The 21,041-nt window shown below is 39.7% G+C and overlaps 1 protein-coding gene across 4 annotated transcripts in view; it reads left to right on the top strand.

The window, feature by feature from the left end:
* Positions 1-5,871: 5,871 nt before the first annotated feature.
* ZC3H14 (zinc finger CCCH-type containing 14) overlaps positions 5,872-21,041 on the top strand; it is a 47,090-nt gene continuing 31,920 nt past the window's right edge. For all 4 annotated transcript variants that reach the window (XM_042944018.1, XM_042944019.1, XM_042944020.1 and 1 more), the window contains exons 1-8: positions 5,872-6,030; positions 6,507-6,549; positions 15,275-15,389; positions 17,708-17,748; positions 18,381-18,576; positions 18,921-19,350; positions 20,039-20,199; positions 20,570-20,670. In XM_042944018.1, coding sequence (XP_042799952.1) covers positions 5,995-6,030; positions 6,507-6,549; positions 15,275-15,389; positions 17,708-17,748; positions 18,381-18,576; positions 18,921-19,350; positions 20,039-20,199; positions 20,570-20,670 — 1,123 coding nt within the window. In that variant the 5' untranslated portion in view covers positions 5,872-5,994. The remainder of the gene's footprint in view (positions 6,031-6,506; positions 6,550-15,274; positions 15,390-17,707; positions 17,749-18,380; positions 18,577-18,920; positions 19,351-20,038; positions 20,200-20,569; positions 20,671-21,041) is intronic.

The following is a 21,041-nucleotide window of genomic DNA, read 5'->3' on the forward strand; positions in this document are numbered from 1 at the left end:
CAGGCCTTTCTAAACTGGTCTTAGCCTCTCTGGCCATCCTTAATTTCTCTCTTCCCCCTGAATCCCCCAATCAAGTGTTTCTCCTGGCCCATAGCACCGCCTGCCCTGCCCCCCATTCATTCGTCTGAGCCTTTCCTCTCTGCAAGCTCTGGTTCCAAGACAACTTTCTAGCCACCCCATTCCACAGTGATCTCCACACTTGGCAAGAACTTTGAAAACTATTTCATGAAGGCTTCTTTTATATCTCCTAGCATTCCTAGGACACTACTGGCAGAGAGTAGGCACTAAATAAAAACGTGTTAATTGAATCGGGAAGAAAATAAAAGAATTTTAAAAATAGAAAATGACCATAAAACCCAAGCAATATTAGACAACAGATCTGAACTTTCTCTCTCACACAGCACAAGTGTCATTTGTTGACCAAGTACTTAAACTATTTTCCCTCAACCATATTAATTTGATAGTAACACCCCCGTGGTAAGCCACATAAATAGCCCCTTTAAAGTGTCAGACATGAATTTATTACTGGTTTATGTTTGTATGAAAGGAAGTGAAGTAATTTGTATGGTTCAACCTCAAAAGATACAAAAAGGTATAAGTGAAAAGTCTCCTTCCCACCCTGCCTTCTAGACACCCAGCTCTCCTCCTGACAGTAACGGGTGTTACCATAACCTTATGTATCCATCTAGAGATATTTTGTGGATAAATAAGCCATTACAGATCTGTATCTTTACCTCCTCTTGTTACCCAGAAAGTGACATAGTGTGAATACTTACCCGCGTGAAGATAATTCTTATTAAATTAAACTTTAAGGGGCGCATGGCTGGCTCAGTCATCTGTACAGCACGCAACTCGATCTCTGGGTTGTAAATTTGAGCCCCAGGTTGGGTGAAGAGATCACTTTAAATCTTTTAAAAGATAAAATTTTAAAAAGAAAATCTTGTACTAAAAAGAGACTCCATAAGAAGGAAAGAAATTGTGGGTTTGGTGCTCCATTGACCAATATTAGGAGTTAAGAAATTAATCTCCTAATACTAGGAGTTAAGAGATTAAGCTTGGTGAGTATCTACCATACCTCACTGGGTAAATTACCATCTTCTGCAGAAATCTGAATGAATGCCTCCCTCCTCCCACCACATAGAGATAATGATTCCTGTAGCGGGAGCCACAGCCAGAAAGGTGAAATCTCCTTTAGTCTGAATCCTCACTGTGTGCTCTGCCTACCACATTCAGCACTTTATCAGGTGCAGCAACTTTTCAGCTGCAAAAGTGTGAGAATATAGAGCATAGATTCCCCTGGATATAGAAAAATGATGGTGCTGGCAGTATATTTGTTCCAACGGACAAGAAAACGGAAAAACGTTTATCAGCCTCAGTAGCAAAGTGGCACTGTGACTATAATTCCCAACACTTTGGACTTTTGATCCAAGGACAGACAAACCACGTGATATTCACTATTGAAAAACTTGCACTCACTCTGCATTTATTCCAAGCCAGAGGCCACAAAAAGCAGGATAAATAAGATGCATGGCTGTGTCTTCAAAGACTTAGACCTATATATGTGTATATATATACACACACACACACACACATTCCAGTACTATATATGTGTGGTGTGTGTGTGTGTGTGTATGTGTGTATATTATAGAAGGGGAATATACCAATGAGAATATATTTTAGGGGTGCCTGGGTGGCTCAGTCAATTGAGCGCTGACTTTGGCTCAGGTCATTATCTCACAGTTCTTGAGTTCAAGCCCCACTTCAGGCTCACTGCTGTCAGTGAGGAGTCTGCTTTATCTGTGGTCCCCCCCTCTCTGCCCTTCCCCCACTTGTGCATGTACGCACACGTGCTCTCTCTCTCAAAACTAGATAAAACATTTAAAAAATTATACATTTTAAGTGAGGTGGTAATGTCTGTTTTATCACTATGATCAACTTCTGGCTGAGTCTGGAAGGACAAACAAAAAAGCTCACTAAGAACTCAAGGAAAAGAAGAGGAAAGCATTCCAAGCTGAAAGAAACCATCCCCGACCCCCCACCCCCTCCGTGCTCTCCCCACATACACTTGCAAAGGATGTGCACGTGCAACATCCAGGTAGAATGCTATCCTGAGAGGAGGCTGGGGATACTACAAAGCCAGTGTCAGAGGACTCCAGATCCATGGATTTGGGCTTAGTGCTCAGGCCCCTCTGATTTCAAAGCCAATGCATTTTTTAGTCCTCTTTCTTGGAAAGACAGCCCAGAACCTTCTTCGGCTGCATTGCGGTTTGTTGAAATCCAGTCCTCATTCTATCCCCTAGAGCAAAATATGTCATTCCTCCTAAAATGGAGAGCTCTTGCATGCCAGAAAGAATTTTCTTGGTCCAGCTTAGTCTTTTTCAAGTGAAATAAATACCCTTTGTAAATTTCATGGTTTCTGTCTGACCATCATCATGATCATCTTCCTCTGGATGTCATGTGGTTTATGAAGCTGCATGTCACAGGGAAGCACCTCGAACAGTGATGGACCACTGAATACCACTGGTTTAGTGGGTTTGTCCCCTGTGATCCAGACACTGTAACTCCTGAGGTCTAAATGTGTGAATTTTTTTTTTTTCTTTTTTTAAGTAAGCTCCAGGTCCAACGTTGGGCTTGAATTCACGATCCTGAGATCAAGAGTCACACACTCCACTGACTAAGCTAGCCAGACACCCTCTACCCTTTTTTTAAGTAAAAGCATTTCTTTTCATCTTCTTTGTTATTATAAATGTGTGAATTCTTAAGCAGCTGGCAAATCTCTTCCTCCATAGTTTTAAATAGATTGTCCTGAAAGTTAACCGATCCTGGAATTTTATTTTATTTTACTTTATTTTATTTTATTTAAATGTTTATTTATTTTGAGAGAGAGCGAGCGAGCAGGGGAGGGGCAGAGAGAGAAATGGAGAAAGAGAATCCCAAGTAGGCTCCTCCACACTGTCAGTGCTGAGCCCGACTTGGGGCTCCAACTCATGACTGAGATCATGATCTGAACTGAAATCAAGAGTCGGACACTTAACCAACTGAGTCACCCAGGCGCCTCTTGAATACATTTTAATAAAAATTTCCCTATTCTAAATACATTTTAATGAAAACATTCTCTGTTCTTTCTAAAATGTTCTTTCAGTATTATCTAAGTATTGACTATGGATTTTGTAATCGGTAATGGATACAAAATCCTGTGTTTTCATTCTTAGTTCTGAAATGATGGGTAAAGAAATAGAAATAATGTACTATCCTTTGGACTGAGAGTGTCATGAAAGCAGGGACTCAGTTTTTGTATTTTTCCAATGTTTATTTTTGAGAGACAGAGCATACGAGCAAGCATGATTGGGGGAGGGGCAGAGAAAGAGGGAGACACAGAATCCAAAGCAGGCTCCAGGCTCTGAGCTGTCAGCCCAGAGCCCAACAGGGGGCTTGAACCCACGAACCGTGAGATCATGACCTGAGCTGAAGTCAGACACTTAACTGACTGAGCCACCCAGGCACCCCAGGGACTCAGTTTTGATCATGTCTGTGCTCTGGCTTCCAGCACAGTGTCTGGTTCTGGGAAGGCATTTAATTTTTAATCAACACAGTGCTGCTGTAAGCCAAGCATGGTTCAAAATGCTTCCCAAAATGTTAACTTATTTCACCCTCATGACCCTATGAAGGAGAAACTGCTATCATACTTATGTCACAGATGAGGAAACTGAGTCACTGAGAGGACAAGCAACTTGCCTAAGGTCTTGGAGGGAGTAGCAGAGCTAGGATTCAAACCCAGACAGTCTGGCTCTGGTGTCTCTGTTCTCAGTCACTCTGTTCCACTGCTTCACATCAATGTTGGATGAGTGCATGATCATTGGATTAATCCATGAGGAATTCTTTCGTTAATTTAGATAGTTAATTTATTTTATCATACAAATATTTGATAGCCTACAAAATATCCTACAAATATCCTATAAATATTTGCTTCCTATGTGTCTACGTATCCTGAAAGAAATTTTGGAGAAATGCAGAACTAAAACAGTTTGTAAGTTTGCTAGAGAGGACACACACAATTAATATTACAGAGAGCATATTAAGTGTCATACCAGTAGCTTCCGCATAGATGCTATAGGAATTCAGAAGAAAAAAAAAATATATCAGATAAAGGGCCGTGTGGCAGACAGATCCTAGATGGCCCCATGATTCCTGCCCCTGCTGTTTACACCCTGTATAATTTCCTCCCCTTGAGAGTGGATAGCACCTATGACTTGCTTTTAGTTCATGAATATGGAAAAAAATAATAAAATAAAATAAATTAAGGATTTTTCAGATGTAATTAGGCCCTAAATCACTTGATTTTGGGGTCAGGACTTGGGTGGCCCTAAGTCACTAAATTAAATGAAAGCCCTTAGAAAAGGAGCTGGGCCCTCCTCCCTGAGCTGAGAGACTGTCTTGGAGGGCTTAAGTAAGTAGCCAGAGTGAAGAAACACATGACAAGGAACTGTAGGCAACCTCTAAGGCCCGAGTGTGGCCTCAAGACAATAGCTAGGAAAAAGCTGGAGCCCTCACTCATAAAGTTGCAAGAGAATTAATTCTGCTAACAACACCAATGAGTTTAAAAGTGGAGTTTTCCTCTGGGGTACCTGGGTGGCTCAGTTGGTTAAGTGTCCCACTCTTGGTTTCAGCTCAGGTTGTGATCTCATGGTTTTGTGGGTTTGAGCCTCACATCGGGCTGGCAGCACAGAGCTTGCTTGGGATTCTCTCTCTCTCTCCCTCTCTGTCCCTCCCCGTGCTGCCTCTGTCTCTCTCAGATACATAAAAAACAAAACAAAAAAAAAAAAAAACTTAGAGAAGTCAAGCCTCCAGATGAGAACACAGCACGACTGACATCTCACCTCCAGCCCTGTGAGAGTCTGACCAGAGGACTCAGTTAAGCTGTGATCAGATTCCTGAATCATGAAAACCATGAGATGATAAATGCATGTATTTTAAGCTGCTCAGTGTGGTCATTTGTTACCCAGCAATGGGTAACTAATAGGGACCACTTCCAGACTTAATGGATATGGGGGAGAAAGGAGACATCGCTTTGTGCTTACTCTAATTCCAAGATTTTGTGATTACGGACAGGGAGAATGAAGCCGCTATTCATAGAAACCGGGCTGTCAGGAGTAAAAACCAGTCTGAGTGGGGATCAGGAAAGATAAAGAAGACTTCAGTTTTGATGTTCATTTTAGGGGAAATACAAATGCCTAAAGCCATCTGGAATTTGGGAGTGGGGCTTAGGGGAGAACTCAGGGCTGACAGAAAAAAACTTTAACGGGAGGGACTTCAGAAAGCAGAAGAGTGAGGATAGGTCTTGGGGAAGAGCCACTGATGGGCCTTGGAAAAGGAAAGCAGAACCAGACCCGAGAGCCAGTTGTGGTCATTAGAAAGAACTGTGATTGATTGGTTCTGTTGCGGAGGATCTTCCTTTGCCTCAAGTGTAATTATAATGCAACGGCTAGGAGACAGTCTATTTTACAGGTAGGAAAACGAAGGACCCGAAGGTTTAAATTATCTAGACCAATATCACACTAAAAGCAAGTGAAGTCTGGATTCTAACTCAGATATCACTCCAAAACCAGGGATCTTTCTGCTGCGCATTTAATTCATCCCTATTTTCCAAAAGAGGGTAAAATGAGTAAATGGGGACAAGGAAAAGGTAGAGTTCTCCAGGTGCGGAGAGGGGCGGAGAGAAGCCTAGGGCATCTTCACGCCGCTGCTCAACTTGTCGCCAGCAGAGGTCGCTCGAACACAGACTCCCGGGGCCCACGTGCGCGCAGGCGCAAGCGCAGGCGCGCTCGACTCCGCTCACCCCGGCGCGCCCGGCCGGTGGGGGCGGGTCACGCAGAGCGCGCGGCCGGGAGCGACGCTGGCGGCTGCGGCGGCGGAGCTGCGGGCCGGGAGCCGGCGCGGGTCTCTTGGGTAAGCGAAGAGCCGCGCATTGCTGAGCCCGCCGCCCGCCGTGGAGCCATGGAGATCGGCACCGAGATTAGCCGCAAGATCCGGGTGAGGCCCGCGTTGAGCGTGGACGGGAACCCGGGCCTCAGCGGGCAGGCGAGCGCGCGGTTGTCAGGAGTAACGGGGACTGTGGGCCCGGCCTGGACGCCGCGGCCTAGTCGCCGCCGGTGGCTCTGGGCGGGCCGTAGGGTCGGCGAACGGCTTCACCTCGGCCTGGGCCGCCTTGGGCCTGGGCGCAGAGGCGGCCCCGGAGAGAGCGGCGGGCGAGCGGGGCCGCGGCAGGAGAAAGCCGCCCGGAGCGGAAGGAGGCGTGTAGGGCCGGGCGGGAGGCCCGGGGACGGGGGAGGGGGAGGGGGCGGGGAGGAGTCGCGGGGACGGGGGAGGGGGCCCGGGCGCCTCCCCACCCCCACCTGGGCGCGGGGGGGCGGGAGGTGCACGCAGCCGCTGAGTTGCCTCTGCGTTAAGGAGCCCGGTGATTTTCCTCCTTTCTCACACGCACGCTTGTTTTTTTTCCCTCCCCTCAGAGTGCCATTAAGGGGAAATTGCAAGAATTAGGAGCTTATGTTGGTAAGTTTTTTGTTGCTAGCCTAGTAGAATTTAGAGTTTGCTGCTAATTGAATTTTAGTGAATGCATTTTTTTCTCCCCACCGTACTTTTGACTTAGGAGAGATCCCGTTCTCCTTCCAAATCCGGTACTCCCTGGTTACTTATTTGACTTACTGTCTTTTCTTGAAGGCTCTATATGCAACCTTGGTTTTTGTTTTTGTCCCCTCCCCCCCCCAAAAGTCCCATGGTGTTTTTAAAATCGTTTAGCTTCCTCTCTCTTGAGGCTCTGTCGTCTTCTCCATAATGTTTATCTGATTCTTACTTTGTTTTTCCTATTTCCCTTACTTTCTTTTTGATCTTCTGGTTTCAGAACCATTATTTTGCATATGAATGTTTTCTCACATTTGCCTCTGTCATGGTTCAGTGAGTTTTATTTTCAGATGCTTCTTTTTTCCTGTCCCGTTTTGTCTTACCGCATACAGTAATGCGTTCTCTTTATTCGTTTATGATTTATAATTGGAGTGTTTACTTTGGGTCAGGCAGTGTGTTTAACCGTTGTCTATGCATTAGGTCACGGTAATACCCAGGAGAACACTGAGAGGTAAGTGGTAATAACCTTCCCTGTACAAGCAAGGAAACTGAGGTTTTGAGTGCTTACTTGAGCAGCGCTTTATGGATTGAGACCTAGATCTCTTTGGCTCTAACGCTGGTGCCTCCTGTAAAAGTAATAGCTACCATTTACAACAGTGGTTCTTACGGTGTGAGAGATGGCAAGGGTTTTTGTGAAGTCAAAACTGTTTTCATAGTAATACTGATAGGGTACTCGCTCTTTTCACTGTGCTGACATTTGGATTGGGCAAATGGCAGTGGTCAAAGTGCTGGTACCTTACCCTAAATTGAGATCTCATACCAAACTCTTATGACCGATCATATTCACACCCTTCCGCTTAGAATTTTTTTTTTTAAAGCCAGTTTCATTTAAGGATATAATTAAGGAGAGGGGGGGTGCCTGGATTGCTCAGTCGTTTTAAGTGTGGTACTCTTGATCTCGGCTCAGAGTCGTGAGTTTGAGTCCCGCATTGGGCTCTGTGCTGGGTGTGAAGCCTGCTTAAAATATGTATGTATACATATGTAATTAGTGAAGCAGTAAAAATCGTTTATAAACCCTGGCCCTTGACTACATCTTTTTAATGTGTGGTCTGAGAAAGTAGGAATTACTCATAAAGTACTTGTGCTATATATTAAAGCAGGATGGATTGTCTAAATGGAAAGGATTTGTGTGATTGAGTTGAGAACTAAACCCAGCCACCTTTTTTATGGAACATCTTTTTTTTTTTTTTTTTTTTTAATGTTTATTTTTGAGAGAGAGTGCATTGCATACATGAGTCGGGGAAAAGCAGAGAGGGAGAGAGAATCCTAATAAGCAGGGGCTCTGAATGGTGAGATGATGATCTGAGCCAAAATGGAATCAGATGCTTAACCTAGCCACGCAGGCACCCCATGGGAACATCATTTTTATATTCTGACAAGCTAGATACATACACTTGGGTATTTGGCAGACATTTTCTTGAGAGTGAGCAAAGGAAAAAACTGATACACTTTGTTGCCAGTGACAAAAGTTGAGCTTTCAAATGAAAATTAGAATTCTGAAAAATTTGTGTTTACCTTCATGAACTTGAAAGCTTCCCATCACGTAAAAGAATTTCTGGAGCGCCTGGGTGGCTCTCTTTCTGCTTGGGATTCTCTCTTCCTGCCTCCCTGCGTCTTTCCCCGCTTGTCTGTGCACTCACTTTCTCTCAAACATTTAAGACAAAAGATTTTTAATGATATTGACAAATGATTCTTTTCTGTCTCATAATGAAATGTATCAGCATGTCAAGTGATTTGTATAGCTCAGTGAACCGGTATTTTTTTTTCTTTCTTTTTTTAATGTGTAATTTTTTAAAATGTGTATTTATTTTTGAGAGAGAGAGAAAGAGTGCGAGCAGGGTAGGGTCAGAGAAAAGGAGACACAGATTCTCAAGCAGCCTCCAGGCTCTGAGCTGTCAGCACAGAGCCCCATGAAGGGCTTGAACTCGCAGACTGGTAGATCAAGACCTGAGCGAAATCAAACGTTTAACCAACTGAGCCACCCAGGCGCCCTTAGCCACTATTCTTTCACATGATCAATGCGTGATGATACAGAATTACACAGGGGAAAAAAGATACATTAAATATGGAGGATGGGGGCACCTGGGTGGCTCAGTCAGTGGGCATCTGACTTTAACTCAGGTTATGATCTCACAGTTAATGAGTTTGAACCCTGTGTTGGGGGCTCTGCACTGACAGCTGGCAGCTTGCTTCAGATTCTCTGTCTCTGCCCCTTCCCCACTGTCTCTCAAAAATAAGCATTAAAAAAAAATAAAAGTGGAAGATGGATCAAGGGATTTTCATGTAATAAGTGTAAAAAGGTCATTGATAGAGTTTTAGTTTCCATATTGCTGCTAACCTTTAAGAAAGTACCACTTGTTGAGTTTTGGTATAGTATCACAAAAGAATATCTGCATTATCTGAAAAGGCTGTTAAAATACAGTTGAGCCTTGAACAATTGGGGGGTTAGTGTTGCTGGATACTCCCTCTCCCCCTCCCTACACACAGTCGAAAATACAAGTACAACTTTTGACTCTCCGCAAATATAACTACTAGCCGACTGTTGATCAGAAGCCTTACTGGTAACGTAAACAGTCCATTAACACATATTTTGTATGTTATATATATTGCTGTATTTTTACAATAAACTATGGGAAAAAAACATTACGAAAGTCATAAAGAGGAGAAAATACATTTTTGATGACTGTAGCAGAAACAATCCAGGTATAATTGGACCCAGGCAGTTCAAACTCATGTTGTTCAAGGGTCAGCTATACTTTATTTTCTCACTATGTATTTGTGAGGCCAGATTTTCTTCATGTTTTTCAACTAGAACAGCATAACATTTAAATGCAGAAGGAGAAACTAGGATCCAGCTGTCTTCTTAAAATCCATGTATTAAGGAGATTTATAAAAATACAACTTTTGCATTTTTTTTGGGAAAATGTAGGTTTTTAATAAAAATGTTATTTATGTCATATAAATGGGTTTATTGACGTGTGGTATGTTATTTTATTTTATTTTATTTTATTTTATTTTATTTTATTTTATTTTATTAAAAAAAATTTTTTTTTTTAACGTTTATTTATTTTTGAGACAGAGAGAGACAGAGCACGAACGGGGGAGGAGCAGAGAGAGAGGGAGACACAGAATCGGAAGCAGGCTCCAGGCTCTGAGCTGTCAGCCCAGAGCCCGACGCGGGGCTCGAACTCACGGACCGTGAGATCATGACCTGAGCCGAAGTCGGACGCTTAACCGACTGAGCCACCCAGGCGCCCCCTAATTTAAATGAATTAATACTTTTTTAAATTCTTAGTTTTTCTAGTCTGGTAATTACCAATAGATAACTCACATAAATAAAAGTTCTTTGGGGTCATCAATAGTTTTAGGGGGCTTCTGTGTGGCTCAGCCAGTTGAGCATCCAACTTCGGCTCAGGTCACGATTTCACAGTTCGTGAGTTCGAGCCCTTTGTCAGGCTCTGTGCTGACAGCCTGGAGCCTGCTTCATATTCTCTGTCTGTCTCTTTCTTGGTCTTTCCCCCTCCCCCACTTGTGCCCGTGCTCGCTCGCTCGCTCTCTCTCTCAAAAATAAATAAACATTAAATTTTAAGGGGCACCTGGGTGGCTCAATCCGTTAAGCGTCTGACTTCAGCTCAGGTCAAGATCTCCCAGTCTCTGAGTTCGAACCCCACATCAGGTTCTGTGCTGACAGCTCAGAGCCTGGATTCTCCTTTGGATTCTGTGTCTCCCTCTCTCTCTACCCCTCCCCTGCTTGCTCTCTCTCAAAAATAGAGATTAAAAAAAATTTTTTTTAAGAACGTAAAAGGGACCGGAGATCCAACAGTTTGAGAATTGCTAATTTAACACATGCTGGACACATTTTGTAAATTGTTGTCAAAGTTGTTAGAAGTCATTAACAGGTAAGAGGAATTGAGGCTCAGAAGTGAAGATGAAGCTGAACCAGGATTCATTTTTTTCTTTTATTTGATCAGCACTTAATGGATACACCAGCTATGTGTCAGGAACTTGTTTTAGTTCAAAAATAAATCTACAGAAAACCTATGATGTGAACTTTCTTAATTCTAGCACATGAAAGCACAAACGTGTTCATTGAGTCTGAATTCAATCTTATTGATGATTCCTATCACTTAGCAAAAATCTCAAACCAAGGATTTTGAGCCTATTAAAACCTGGTTTATAAGCCTAATATTGTCCAATATAAAATGTAATTGTAATAAAGGTATATATTTTATGATTTTCAGAATATTTTCATATAGTTCCATTTGTTCCTGAAAATAGCGGGAATGGCAGGTAGTATTACTCCTTTTACAAATCAAGAAATGGAGTCTTGGAAGGGCTAAATAGAGCTGGTCAGTATCAGATTTAAGACCAAAGAACTCAGGTCTTCTGTGTCCTTAATGCTAAAAACAGGAGTCAGTCACTCCTGTATGGTCCTCTGGAACTCCACTGAAATTGTGGGGGGAGCTGGGGGGGGGGCGGGGCTGGGTGGCTCAGTTGGTTAAGCGTAGGCCTCAGCTCAGGTCATGATCTCATGGTCCATGAGTTTGAGCCCTGTGTGGGGCTCCGAGCTGACAGTTCAGAGCCTGGAGCCTGCCATTATTAATTTAGATTTATAGTTAACTACCTAATTGTATGTTTATGCGTCGTCCTTCTGGAAAGGGTGACTTTCTAATCTCTTTTTGGTATTAGAGTCCTGGAAACTTCTAAGGTTATAGAAACAGTCCTTTAATAAATATTGAGTATCCTTTTTTAACGTATTGGGTGGGATACAAAGGAGAACAAGTCTTTGTTAAGAATGATAACTTCATTTGTGTTTGTTTAAAATGGAGCATGTTAGTGGGATGGCAACTACAATTTGTAAGTCATTCACATGTTATTTTCTTTATTTTTTACTTAAAAAAATTTATAGTTGACGATTTTCCTCACATTGTAGAAGTCTGAGCTTAAACCTTCAAAACTCACTTTTTCCCCTATTGTATAGACTTCAAATAAATTTGAGAAATCAGAATTCTGTAAAAATATATTATGAACACATTAGGTTTTCATTAGATTCTTCCTGTTTTGTAAACTGAGAAAACAGTATGAATTCTAATGACTCTGTTGACATGTAATTGGTATACGTTAAACTGTGCATAGTTTAAGTGTACAACTTAGTATGTTTTGACAAATACATACGATAATCAGACTAATGAACATATTCATTACTCCCAAAAGTTGCCTTGGGCTTCTTTGTATCTCTCCTTCCCACCTTTCTCTGCTTGGACCTGTACTGAAGCAACAACTGATCTCACATAGAATATTATTTTATTTTATTTTATTTTAAATTTTTTTAAGTTTATCTTTATTTTTGAGACAGAGCATGAGCGGGGGAGGGGCAGAAAGAGAGGGAGACATAGAATCCAAGGCAGGCTCCAGGCTCTGAGCTGTCAGCACAGAGCCTGACATGGGGCTCTAACCCATGAACCGTGAGATCATGACCTCAGCTGGACGCTCAACCAACTGATCCACACAGGTGGATGGCTGGGTTAGAAGATGCAAACTGATAGTGACAGGAAAGCACATCTTCACCATTGACATTATGATGGAGAGAAAATCTGTGAAGGCTGACAAAGCATTCTAACTTCTTTGTTAACCTTACACTTTGCATAAATAAGCTACCAGGCTTATTTACTGCAATTTCCAGAAAACGGAACTTTTTGATACTCTGCAAAGAAAAGAAATGGTTTTTTGTTCTCTCTTGTATCTCCTCACATCACATTGCATAATTTCATTAAATACTCAGATTTCTCCAACAAAACAAAAAGGCAGCCTGCTGAATGGAAGACAGTATCTGCAAATGATACATCTGATAAGGGATTCATATGCAAAATATGTAAAAAACTTACAATTCAACACCAAAAAAAAATCCCTCAAACACCAAATCCGTTTTAAAAATGGACAGAGGGCGGCGCCTGGGTGGCTTAGTTGGTTGAGCATCTCACTCTTGGTTTTGGCTCAGGTCATGATCTCTACGGCTCGTGAGTTCAAGCCTGGCATTAGGCTCTACCAACAGCGCGGAGCCTGCTTGGGATTCTCGCTCTCTTCCTTTCTGCTCCTTCCCTGTTTGCTCTCTCTCTGTCAGAAGAAATACACTTGGAAAAATAAAAATAGACATTTTTCCAAAGAAGACCTGTAGATGGCCAGCAGACACATGAGAAGATAGTCAACATTACTAATCAGGGAAATGCGAATCAAAACCATAGCTATCACCTTATACCTGTCAAAATGGCTAGAATCAAAGAGACAAGAGCTTGGCAAGGATATAGAGAAAAAGGAACCCTTGTGTACTGTTGGTGGAAATACAATTTGGTGCAGCTACTGTGGAAAACAGTGTGGCAGTTCCTCAAAAAAATTAAAAATAGAAATACCACATCCAGGAATTCTATTGGGTATTTACCCAAAGAATGGTATGAAAAGATACATGCACCTATATGTTATATTGCAGCATTATTTACAATAGCCAAGGTATGGAAGCCGCCTAAGTGCCCATTGATAGATGATGGGTAAAGAAGATGTAATACGTATAAACATATACACGTGTGTATATGTTTATAATGGAACATTACTCAGCCATAAAAAAGAATGAGGCCTTGCCATTTACAATGTGGAGGAACCCAGAAGGTATTATGCTAAGTGAAATGAAGTCACAGAGAAAGATACCATATGATTTAGCTTACATGCAGAATCTAAAAAATAAAGCAGGGTGCTTGGCTGGCTCAGTTGGTAGAGCATGCAATTCTTGATCTCAGGGTTGTGAATATGAGCCCCACGTTGAGTGTGGAGATTACTTGAAATAAAATCTAAAAAACAAACTAAAAACAGACAACCCAGTCTCTTAAATACAGAGAACAAATTGGTGGTTGCCAGAGGGGAGGTAGGTGAGGAATGGGTGAACTAGATTAAGGGGATTAACAGGGACAAATTTCTAGCTCTAAAATAAGTCACATAAACAAAAGGTACAGCATAGGAAGCATAGTGTTGTAATAACATTGTATGGTGACAGATGGCGACTACACTTACCGTGGTGAGCATGGAGTAATGTATAGAATTGTCAAATTAGTATGTCGTACACCTGAAACTGATATAACGTATATTAATTATACTTAAATAAAATAAAACGCTGATGTTTTGATCCTCCTGTCCAGTATTGTAATTTAATTGAGAGGGAGCTTGGACATAAGCAGATTTTTTTAAAGCTCCCCAGCAGATTCTAACGTGAAATTAAATTTGAGAATCTCTCCTCTATAGCAGCTGCTTAGCTAGTGTTATCTGCACGTTATTATACTGGAAATTAGGAAAAGTTTTCATTCTATTCAGATTTGATTTTTCATAGCACTTGAGGTAACTGGTAAGGCAGAAGTGGCTAGTTTACTTTGACTATGAATAACTTTTTACCCCAGTGCACCTTATAAATACTACTTCTTCTAGGTCTGTCATGATGTGAAACAGAATAGCTTGCATAGCACATAGCCTCTGGATTTTCAGTTAACTCTCCCAATAATCGTAATGTTCAGGCAGGGCTGCCACCTAGTTTCCTAAAATTTCTTGGCAACATTTTTTTGTTGTTGTTAGTGTAAAATTTCAAGAGATTTAAATGTCCATTAATATAAAGTGAATAAATCAATTGTGTCTTCATACTACTAGAGCAGTAAAAAAAAAAAAAAAAATGAGATTTCTCTGTTTCCATTTGTAGATTGGGCTTTCTGAGTATGTTTGTGCTTTTCTTGAACTGGATTTTTGGTATTTCTCCTTGAAACAAATGAAAGGTTTTTTGTTTGTTTTGGCCTAAGTGTATTTCTGAAATGAGCCTTTCTGCCTACTTAAAAATAGGAACATTTTAGGTATTAAATCTAAAGGATTTTTTTTTTTTTTTTTTTTTTTTTTTTTGTGGGGATTAGAGTTCTTGATAAATGGCTTTTGCTTCCTTATCTTCTTACTGTGGTGGTTTTGTTTTTCTTTTTGGTCCTAGACCTCACCTTCATAATCATTATGTAGGAGAGTATGAGGATAAAACAATGAAATTGAAATTATTTAAATTTAAGATTAAATTTTTTAAACCATGTAGAGTTTTTGGGTGGTTTTAGTTCATTTGATGTTGAAGTTTATTACCCTGAGATAATAGAAATCTGCCTTTACTGAGGATAAAGATGTTCTCTTGAGAAAGGAGTATAATTTTGAAGCTTAAGTAAAACACAAAACATACAAAACTCTATTATTCTTGAGGAATATCCGTTTGCTTTTTGGAAGCTTTGCTGAAATTGATGAGCATTAATTAAAAAGATAAAAAGGAAATGAATACACTCAAGTTTGATACTGTAATTCAGAATACCTAGTTTTATAAGGATTTGTTATTTCTAATTCCCATCCTTACTAATAATTGAAATACCTATGTAATGAAGAGGGAAAAAAAGCTATACTTTCTTGTCCAACATAATTCTAGTAGAGCTGAGATGTTAATTCTTAGAGCTATATTTATATTTTCAAGTATGTTAACTTTTTAGAAGTCAATATTGAGGAAAACATAAAAAAGTTTTTATATACTTTTCCTTTTAACTAGATGAAGAACTTCCTGATTACATTATGGTGATGGTGGCCAACAAGAAAAGTCAGGACCAAATGACAGAGGACCTGTCCCTGTTTCTAGGGAACAACACAATTCGATTCACCGTATGGTATGTTTCTGAATTTTTACCCCTTAGACCAAAGTTTGGCACAAATCAGAGTAGGTATTCTGTCTGAAAAGAGGTTCTTGACAGGAGAGGCAGATTCACTGTGGAGAGGCAGGTAGTGAGCCATGCATGAGAGCACAGCCTCTGGAGCCAGATTGCTGAGGTTGAATCCTGGATCTGCCTCTTACTTTGGTTTTTCCACTTGTAAAATGAGATTAATAAATTCCCTTTATAGGACATTGTAAGGATTAAATGAAATAATACATGTAAGGTACTTATATCTGTGCCTGGCCCATAGCAAGTCCTTAGTCTGTGTTAATGGTAGGTTATTGTGTTTCTTTGTAAACCTTTGGATCTCTTATTCCTTTCCCTGAACCCAAACCAGTTACATATGTTTTGGGGGCCGGGTTGACTTCCTCAGTTGCTTTCTCTAATGAGTTAACCTTTAGGGGGCAAAGGTTTTGGACAAAATTTCAAATGAGTTTTAAAAGTTTGGAACCTTCTGAAGTTTGGGATTGTAAAAAGACAATTTTATGTTTAAATTTTTTTTTTTTTTTTTTTTTTTTTTTTTTTTTAACGTTTTATTTATTTTTGAGACAGAGAGAGACAGAGCATGAACGGGGGAGGGGCAGAGAGACAGGGAGACACAGAATCGGAAGCAGGCTCCAGGCTCTGAGCCATCAGCCCAGAGCCCGACGCGGGGCTCGAACTCACGGACCGTGAGATCGTGACCTGAGCTGAAGTCGGCCGCTCAACCGACTGAGCCACCCAGGCGCCCCGACAATTTTATGTTTAAATATAAATTCATGTTATTATTTTCAGTGTCCTTTTTCAAACCAACAGAGGCCTTTCAGTTGAGAATATGGAGAAAAAGCATAAGATTCATTTAAGAAGGCAGGCCAGGCTCTGGTACCATGTTTGAGGTAGAGTGAGGGTAGGGGGAGGTAATGATGTGGCTGAGAATAGATCAGGAAGTACTCTGAAAAGGCCCTCACTCTGGGAACCACCAATTACAGAACAAGTTGATAATGGAGCAAAAGTTGAGCTAGTAGAGTGGCCTGCTTACTTTGCATGGCAGGAGACTGGGAGAGGTTAATAGGCGCTAAGTGTATTTGTGTATCCCATAAGAGGGATATGAAACTGGTTAACTTCTACTTCTTGCTTTTAAACCAGAGTTTGTCTTGAAGGTATTTTTGCCCCAGTGGGCTACTATATGCTTTATCAGTCTTGTGAAGTTTTCTTGAAATTGCAAATAGAATTCTCTGATTATATTACATAGTTTTGAAGAACATTCAGTACACTGGTTGATCCTCAGATGTTTTGGAACATCCACTACCGTAGCGTGGGTGATCTAACCCACTTGTTACACTTAGTCCCTAGAATTTAAAAAAAAAAAAAAAAAAAAGACCGTGGAACTTTTGACTGGGGAAACTGATTTTTTTTTTTTTTTTTTTTTTAAATCTACAGTCCACGTATTTGTTTTCTTTCACATACATGTTTTTTGACTTGATTTTTTTGGTTCATCCTTGGTATCACTTTTGGTTGGAGTCCCACTAGTATAATATGGGAGATTGACTTAGTAGGTCCTTCTTAATTAACTTGATGGAATGCTTGAGACAAATTTCTTACATAAAGGACTACATGAATTTGAATTTAAAATCATATTAATTGACCTTTCTCATCTTGCCATAAATTTAGTTCCTTAACACATACTGATACAAGTTACGATGTCACTGTCTTGGCAGTTTATTTTCTTAAGTTAAATGTTCATTCACCAGCTTGAAACGGACTATTCTGCAATAATTGTGTCCAAGGGGACAGTGGCATGTGATGGGGTTCTGGTTGAAACATTGTTAATGAGATATTTCTGGTGTTTTCATGAAGCCTCCTGAAAGGATTGTAAGGCACATTTGCCTTGCACATAACTACTAAAACAGGTTATATTATAAGCAAGGTTGTAGTCTATTCTTGTTTATGTGACTAGTTTTGTAAGTAATAGTTACAATGAAGTGATATATTTTAAGATTATTTTGAAGTTTTTTCGACGCTTGGAATTAAGTTGTCCCAAAAACCATATTAATAGATAAAACAAACCGCTTAAATGATTGTAATAATAAGCTGTATTACATATTTGTGTGTTTTATCTTTTACCCTAAGGTACATTGAGTCTTTAATTTTAGTACTGTTTATCTATTAAATACCATTTAGTACCATTATATCTGAAGGTAAATTGTATAATGTCATCAAATTTCAAGTGACAATTGAGATAAAATCTTTCTTGATTAAAGGAAGCTTTAAAATATATTTTTTTTTTCTTTCAGGCTTCACGGTGTATTAGATAAACTTCGCTCTGTTACAACTGGTAAGATTCATTAAAATTCAGGGTTTTTGGAATTTACTATAGCATTTTCTTTCTAAAGCCATGTATATTGCTTTGGGAAAAATTCCATAAATTTGAAAACAGTGGTTCATTTGAACTTTCTTAGGAAGCCTATGAATTATGAATTCAAGAGCAATAAATTTAACATAATTTAAAGATAATTTAAACGATGGAAGAGAGGGGCGCCTGGATGGCTTAGTCGGTTAAATTCCCCACTCTTGATTTTGGCTTGGGTCATGATCTCATGGTTCATGAGTTTGAGCCCTGTGTGCTGGCAGCACAGAGCCTATTTGGGAGTTTCTGTCTGTCTCTCAAAAATAAATAAGTAAACTTAAATAAAGGAAGGGAAACTATGCAATTTATGTTAAGGAAGTAATTGTACATGTATGCAGTGATTTAGCTTCAAGGATATTTTAGTATTTTATAATCGAAAATTCCTTAAAAGTTTAGTAATAGCAAATCGAAATAATTATTATATTACTATGTATGGAATAACATTCAGCCATTAAAAATGTTGTGGAAGAATACGTATTGCTTTTAAATTGGTGATGAAGACAGGGAAGGTTCAAAGTAATAAATAACAGCTTAGAAGGACCATGTGATTTTCTTTTCAGATCCCTCCAGTCTCAAGTCTTCTGATACCAACATCTTTGATAATAACGTGTCTTCAAACAAGAGCAGTTTCGGTCGGGGAGACGAGAGAAGGCATGAAGCTGCAGTGCCACCCCTCGCAGTTGCTAGCACAAGACCTGAGAAAAGAGATTCCAGGGTTTCTACTAGTTCACAGGAGCAGAAAGCCACTAATGTTAGGTGAGAATCCTCTGTAGACCTGCTGTGGGTAGGTAGGTGTGTGTATGTGACATTTACATTGGTTTTTATATCTTTAAATTTCTGTTTTCAGAAAGTTTTGGAAATACGGAGGTGGTCATGAGCAATTTTTTTGAATAAAATAATAAAATCCAAAGTATGATTATCTTTTACCTCAAACGTAGTAAATCAGAGTTTTAAAATAGAATGCAATTTTAGAGTAGTTTTTAATGGAATTTGTAAAGGGAGTATCTACATTGTTTCATTAAAATTTAAATATTCTTTGAAGATTTAAAGATACTGCTCTAAATTGGATATAATTCTTTGTGTGTTTCTTAAAAAAATAGACAGACTTATGATGATGGAGCTGCAACCCGATTAATGTCAACTGTGAAGCCTCTGAGGGAGCCAGCACCCTCTGAAGATGTGATTGATATTAAGCCAGAACCAGATGATCTCATTGATGAAGACCTCAATTTTGTGCAGGAGAATCCCTTATCTCAGAAAAAACCGACAGTGACACTTACGTATGGTTCTTCTCGCCCTTCTATTGAAATTTATCGACCACCTGCAAGTCGAAATGCAGACAGTGGTGCTCATTTAAACAGGTTGCAATTTCAGCAGCAACAAAACAATATTCATGCTGCCAAGCAACCTGATTTACAGAACAGCCGGGTATATGAAACAGGACGTTTGTGTGAACAGGAAGTGCTTAACAGCTTAGAAGAGACTTATAGTCCCTTCTTCAGAAACAACTCAGAAAAAATGAGTATTGAGGTTTGTATATATTTTATTTTATTTTATTATTATTATTTTTTTAGTAGGCCACACACCTAACATGGGGCTTGAACTCAGTGACCCTGAGATCGAATCACATGTTCTACCAACTGAGTCAGCCAGGCATCCCTGTATATACTTCTAAATTCTGGCTTGTTAGGCTGAAAATTAGCAGTTCTTAATACTAAATATGTGTGGAATAGCTACACACGTATTGCAAGTTTACTTTAAACTGATACATCTGCTACTGAACATACTACACCAGATTTTCCTCTTCACAACTGGCTTCTACAGATATTTTACATCTTGTTTATTTTTCTGGGATGCCAGCATTTGAGATAACCTTTTTTCCCCCCCCATTTGAGATACCTTTAACCTTACCTTATAGTTTTGGTAGAATTTTAGGTCAATTTTATTAGATTTTCCACAGCAATTACTAGTAAACAAGTAATTTCATTTTATTAGTTTCTTCAATAGTGTTACATGCTGCTGTTTATAAGTGATTGTAAAGCACTAGTTTTTGTTTAGCTGAAGATTGGCTACTAGGGATATTTATATTTTTATAAGAAACCAGGAAATAGCCCGTGAATTCTAAATATGATTGGCTTTTTCTTGAAAAGGAAGAAATACTGTGGTAGATCTTTGTTATTTTCTGAGACTAGGTAAGCGTAAATTTATCTGATTGCAGGAAGAAAACTTTCGGAAGAGAAAGTTGCCTGTGGTAAGTTCAGTTGTTAAAGTAAAAAAATTCAATCATGATGGAGAAGAGGAGGAGGAAGATGATGATTGTGGGTCTCGTACAGGAAGCATCTCCAGCAGTGTGTCAGTGCCAGCAAAGCCTGAAAGGAGGTACCCTGAACATTGTCTGTAAATCTTTAGTTGGCTGATGGAGCTCCTGGGTTTGTTAGAGATCATGAAAATAAAAATTTAATAACGTAAGATTTTTCCATTGGTTTTTGAGAAACATTAATCAAAGAGAAATTGCTTAAAATTGGAGAAGATTGCAGAGAATACTAAAAACTGTAATATAGTGGGGAGGAGGGGTGATCCAGATTCATTATTTAAAAAGTTAAAACTTTCCCATCTAGTTGGCATTTCCTAAGAACTATTGCTAGTCTGTTTCAAACCTAAGAAAAGGCTATAGTAAAGGCCTAATGGATGGCTAGCATGCGAAGAGCTGAAATCTAAAAATTAATCAAAATACCTTTAACTTTTTTAGACCTTCACTTCCACCTTCTAAGCAAGCTAACAAGAATCTAATTTTGAAGGCTATATCTGAAGCTCAAGAATCTGTAACAAAAACAACTAACTATTCTACAGGTAATTTAAGTGTATTACATTTACATTAAGTTAGTTTTCTGTACCTCTTGAGGAAGCTAGAATTGATTGCTTCCCAAGTTGTGGTATAATAAAGACACTTGCCACATGCCACCCCCATGTTTATAGCAGCATTATCAACAATAGCCAAAGTATGGAAAGAGCCCAAATGCCCATTGATGGATGAATGGTTAAAGAAGATGTGGTGTGTGTGTATGTATATATATACATATATATATATATATGTATATATATATGTGGTAATCAAAAAGAATGAAATCTTGCCATCTGCAGCTATGTGGATGGAATCGGAGGGTATTATGCTAAGTGAAGTTAGTCAGAGAAAGACCAATATATGACTTCACTCAAATGAG

This window comes from Panthera leo, chromosome B3 (assembly GCF_018350215.1).
Source record: "Panthera leo isolate Ple1 chromosome B3, P.leo_Ple1_pat1.1, whole genome shotgun sequence".
Taxonomy (NCBI): domain Eukaryota; kingdom Metazoa; phylum Chordata; class Mammalia; order Carnivora; family Felidae; genus Panthera; species Panthera leo.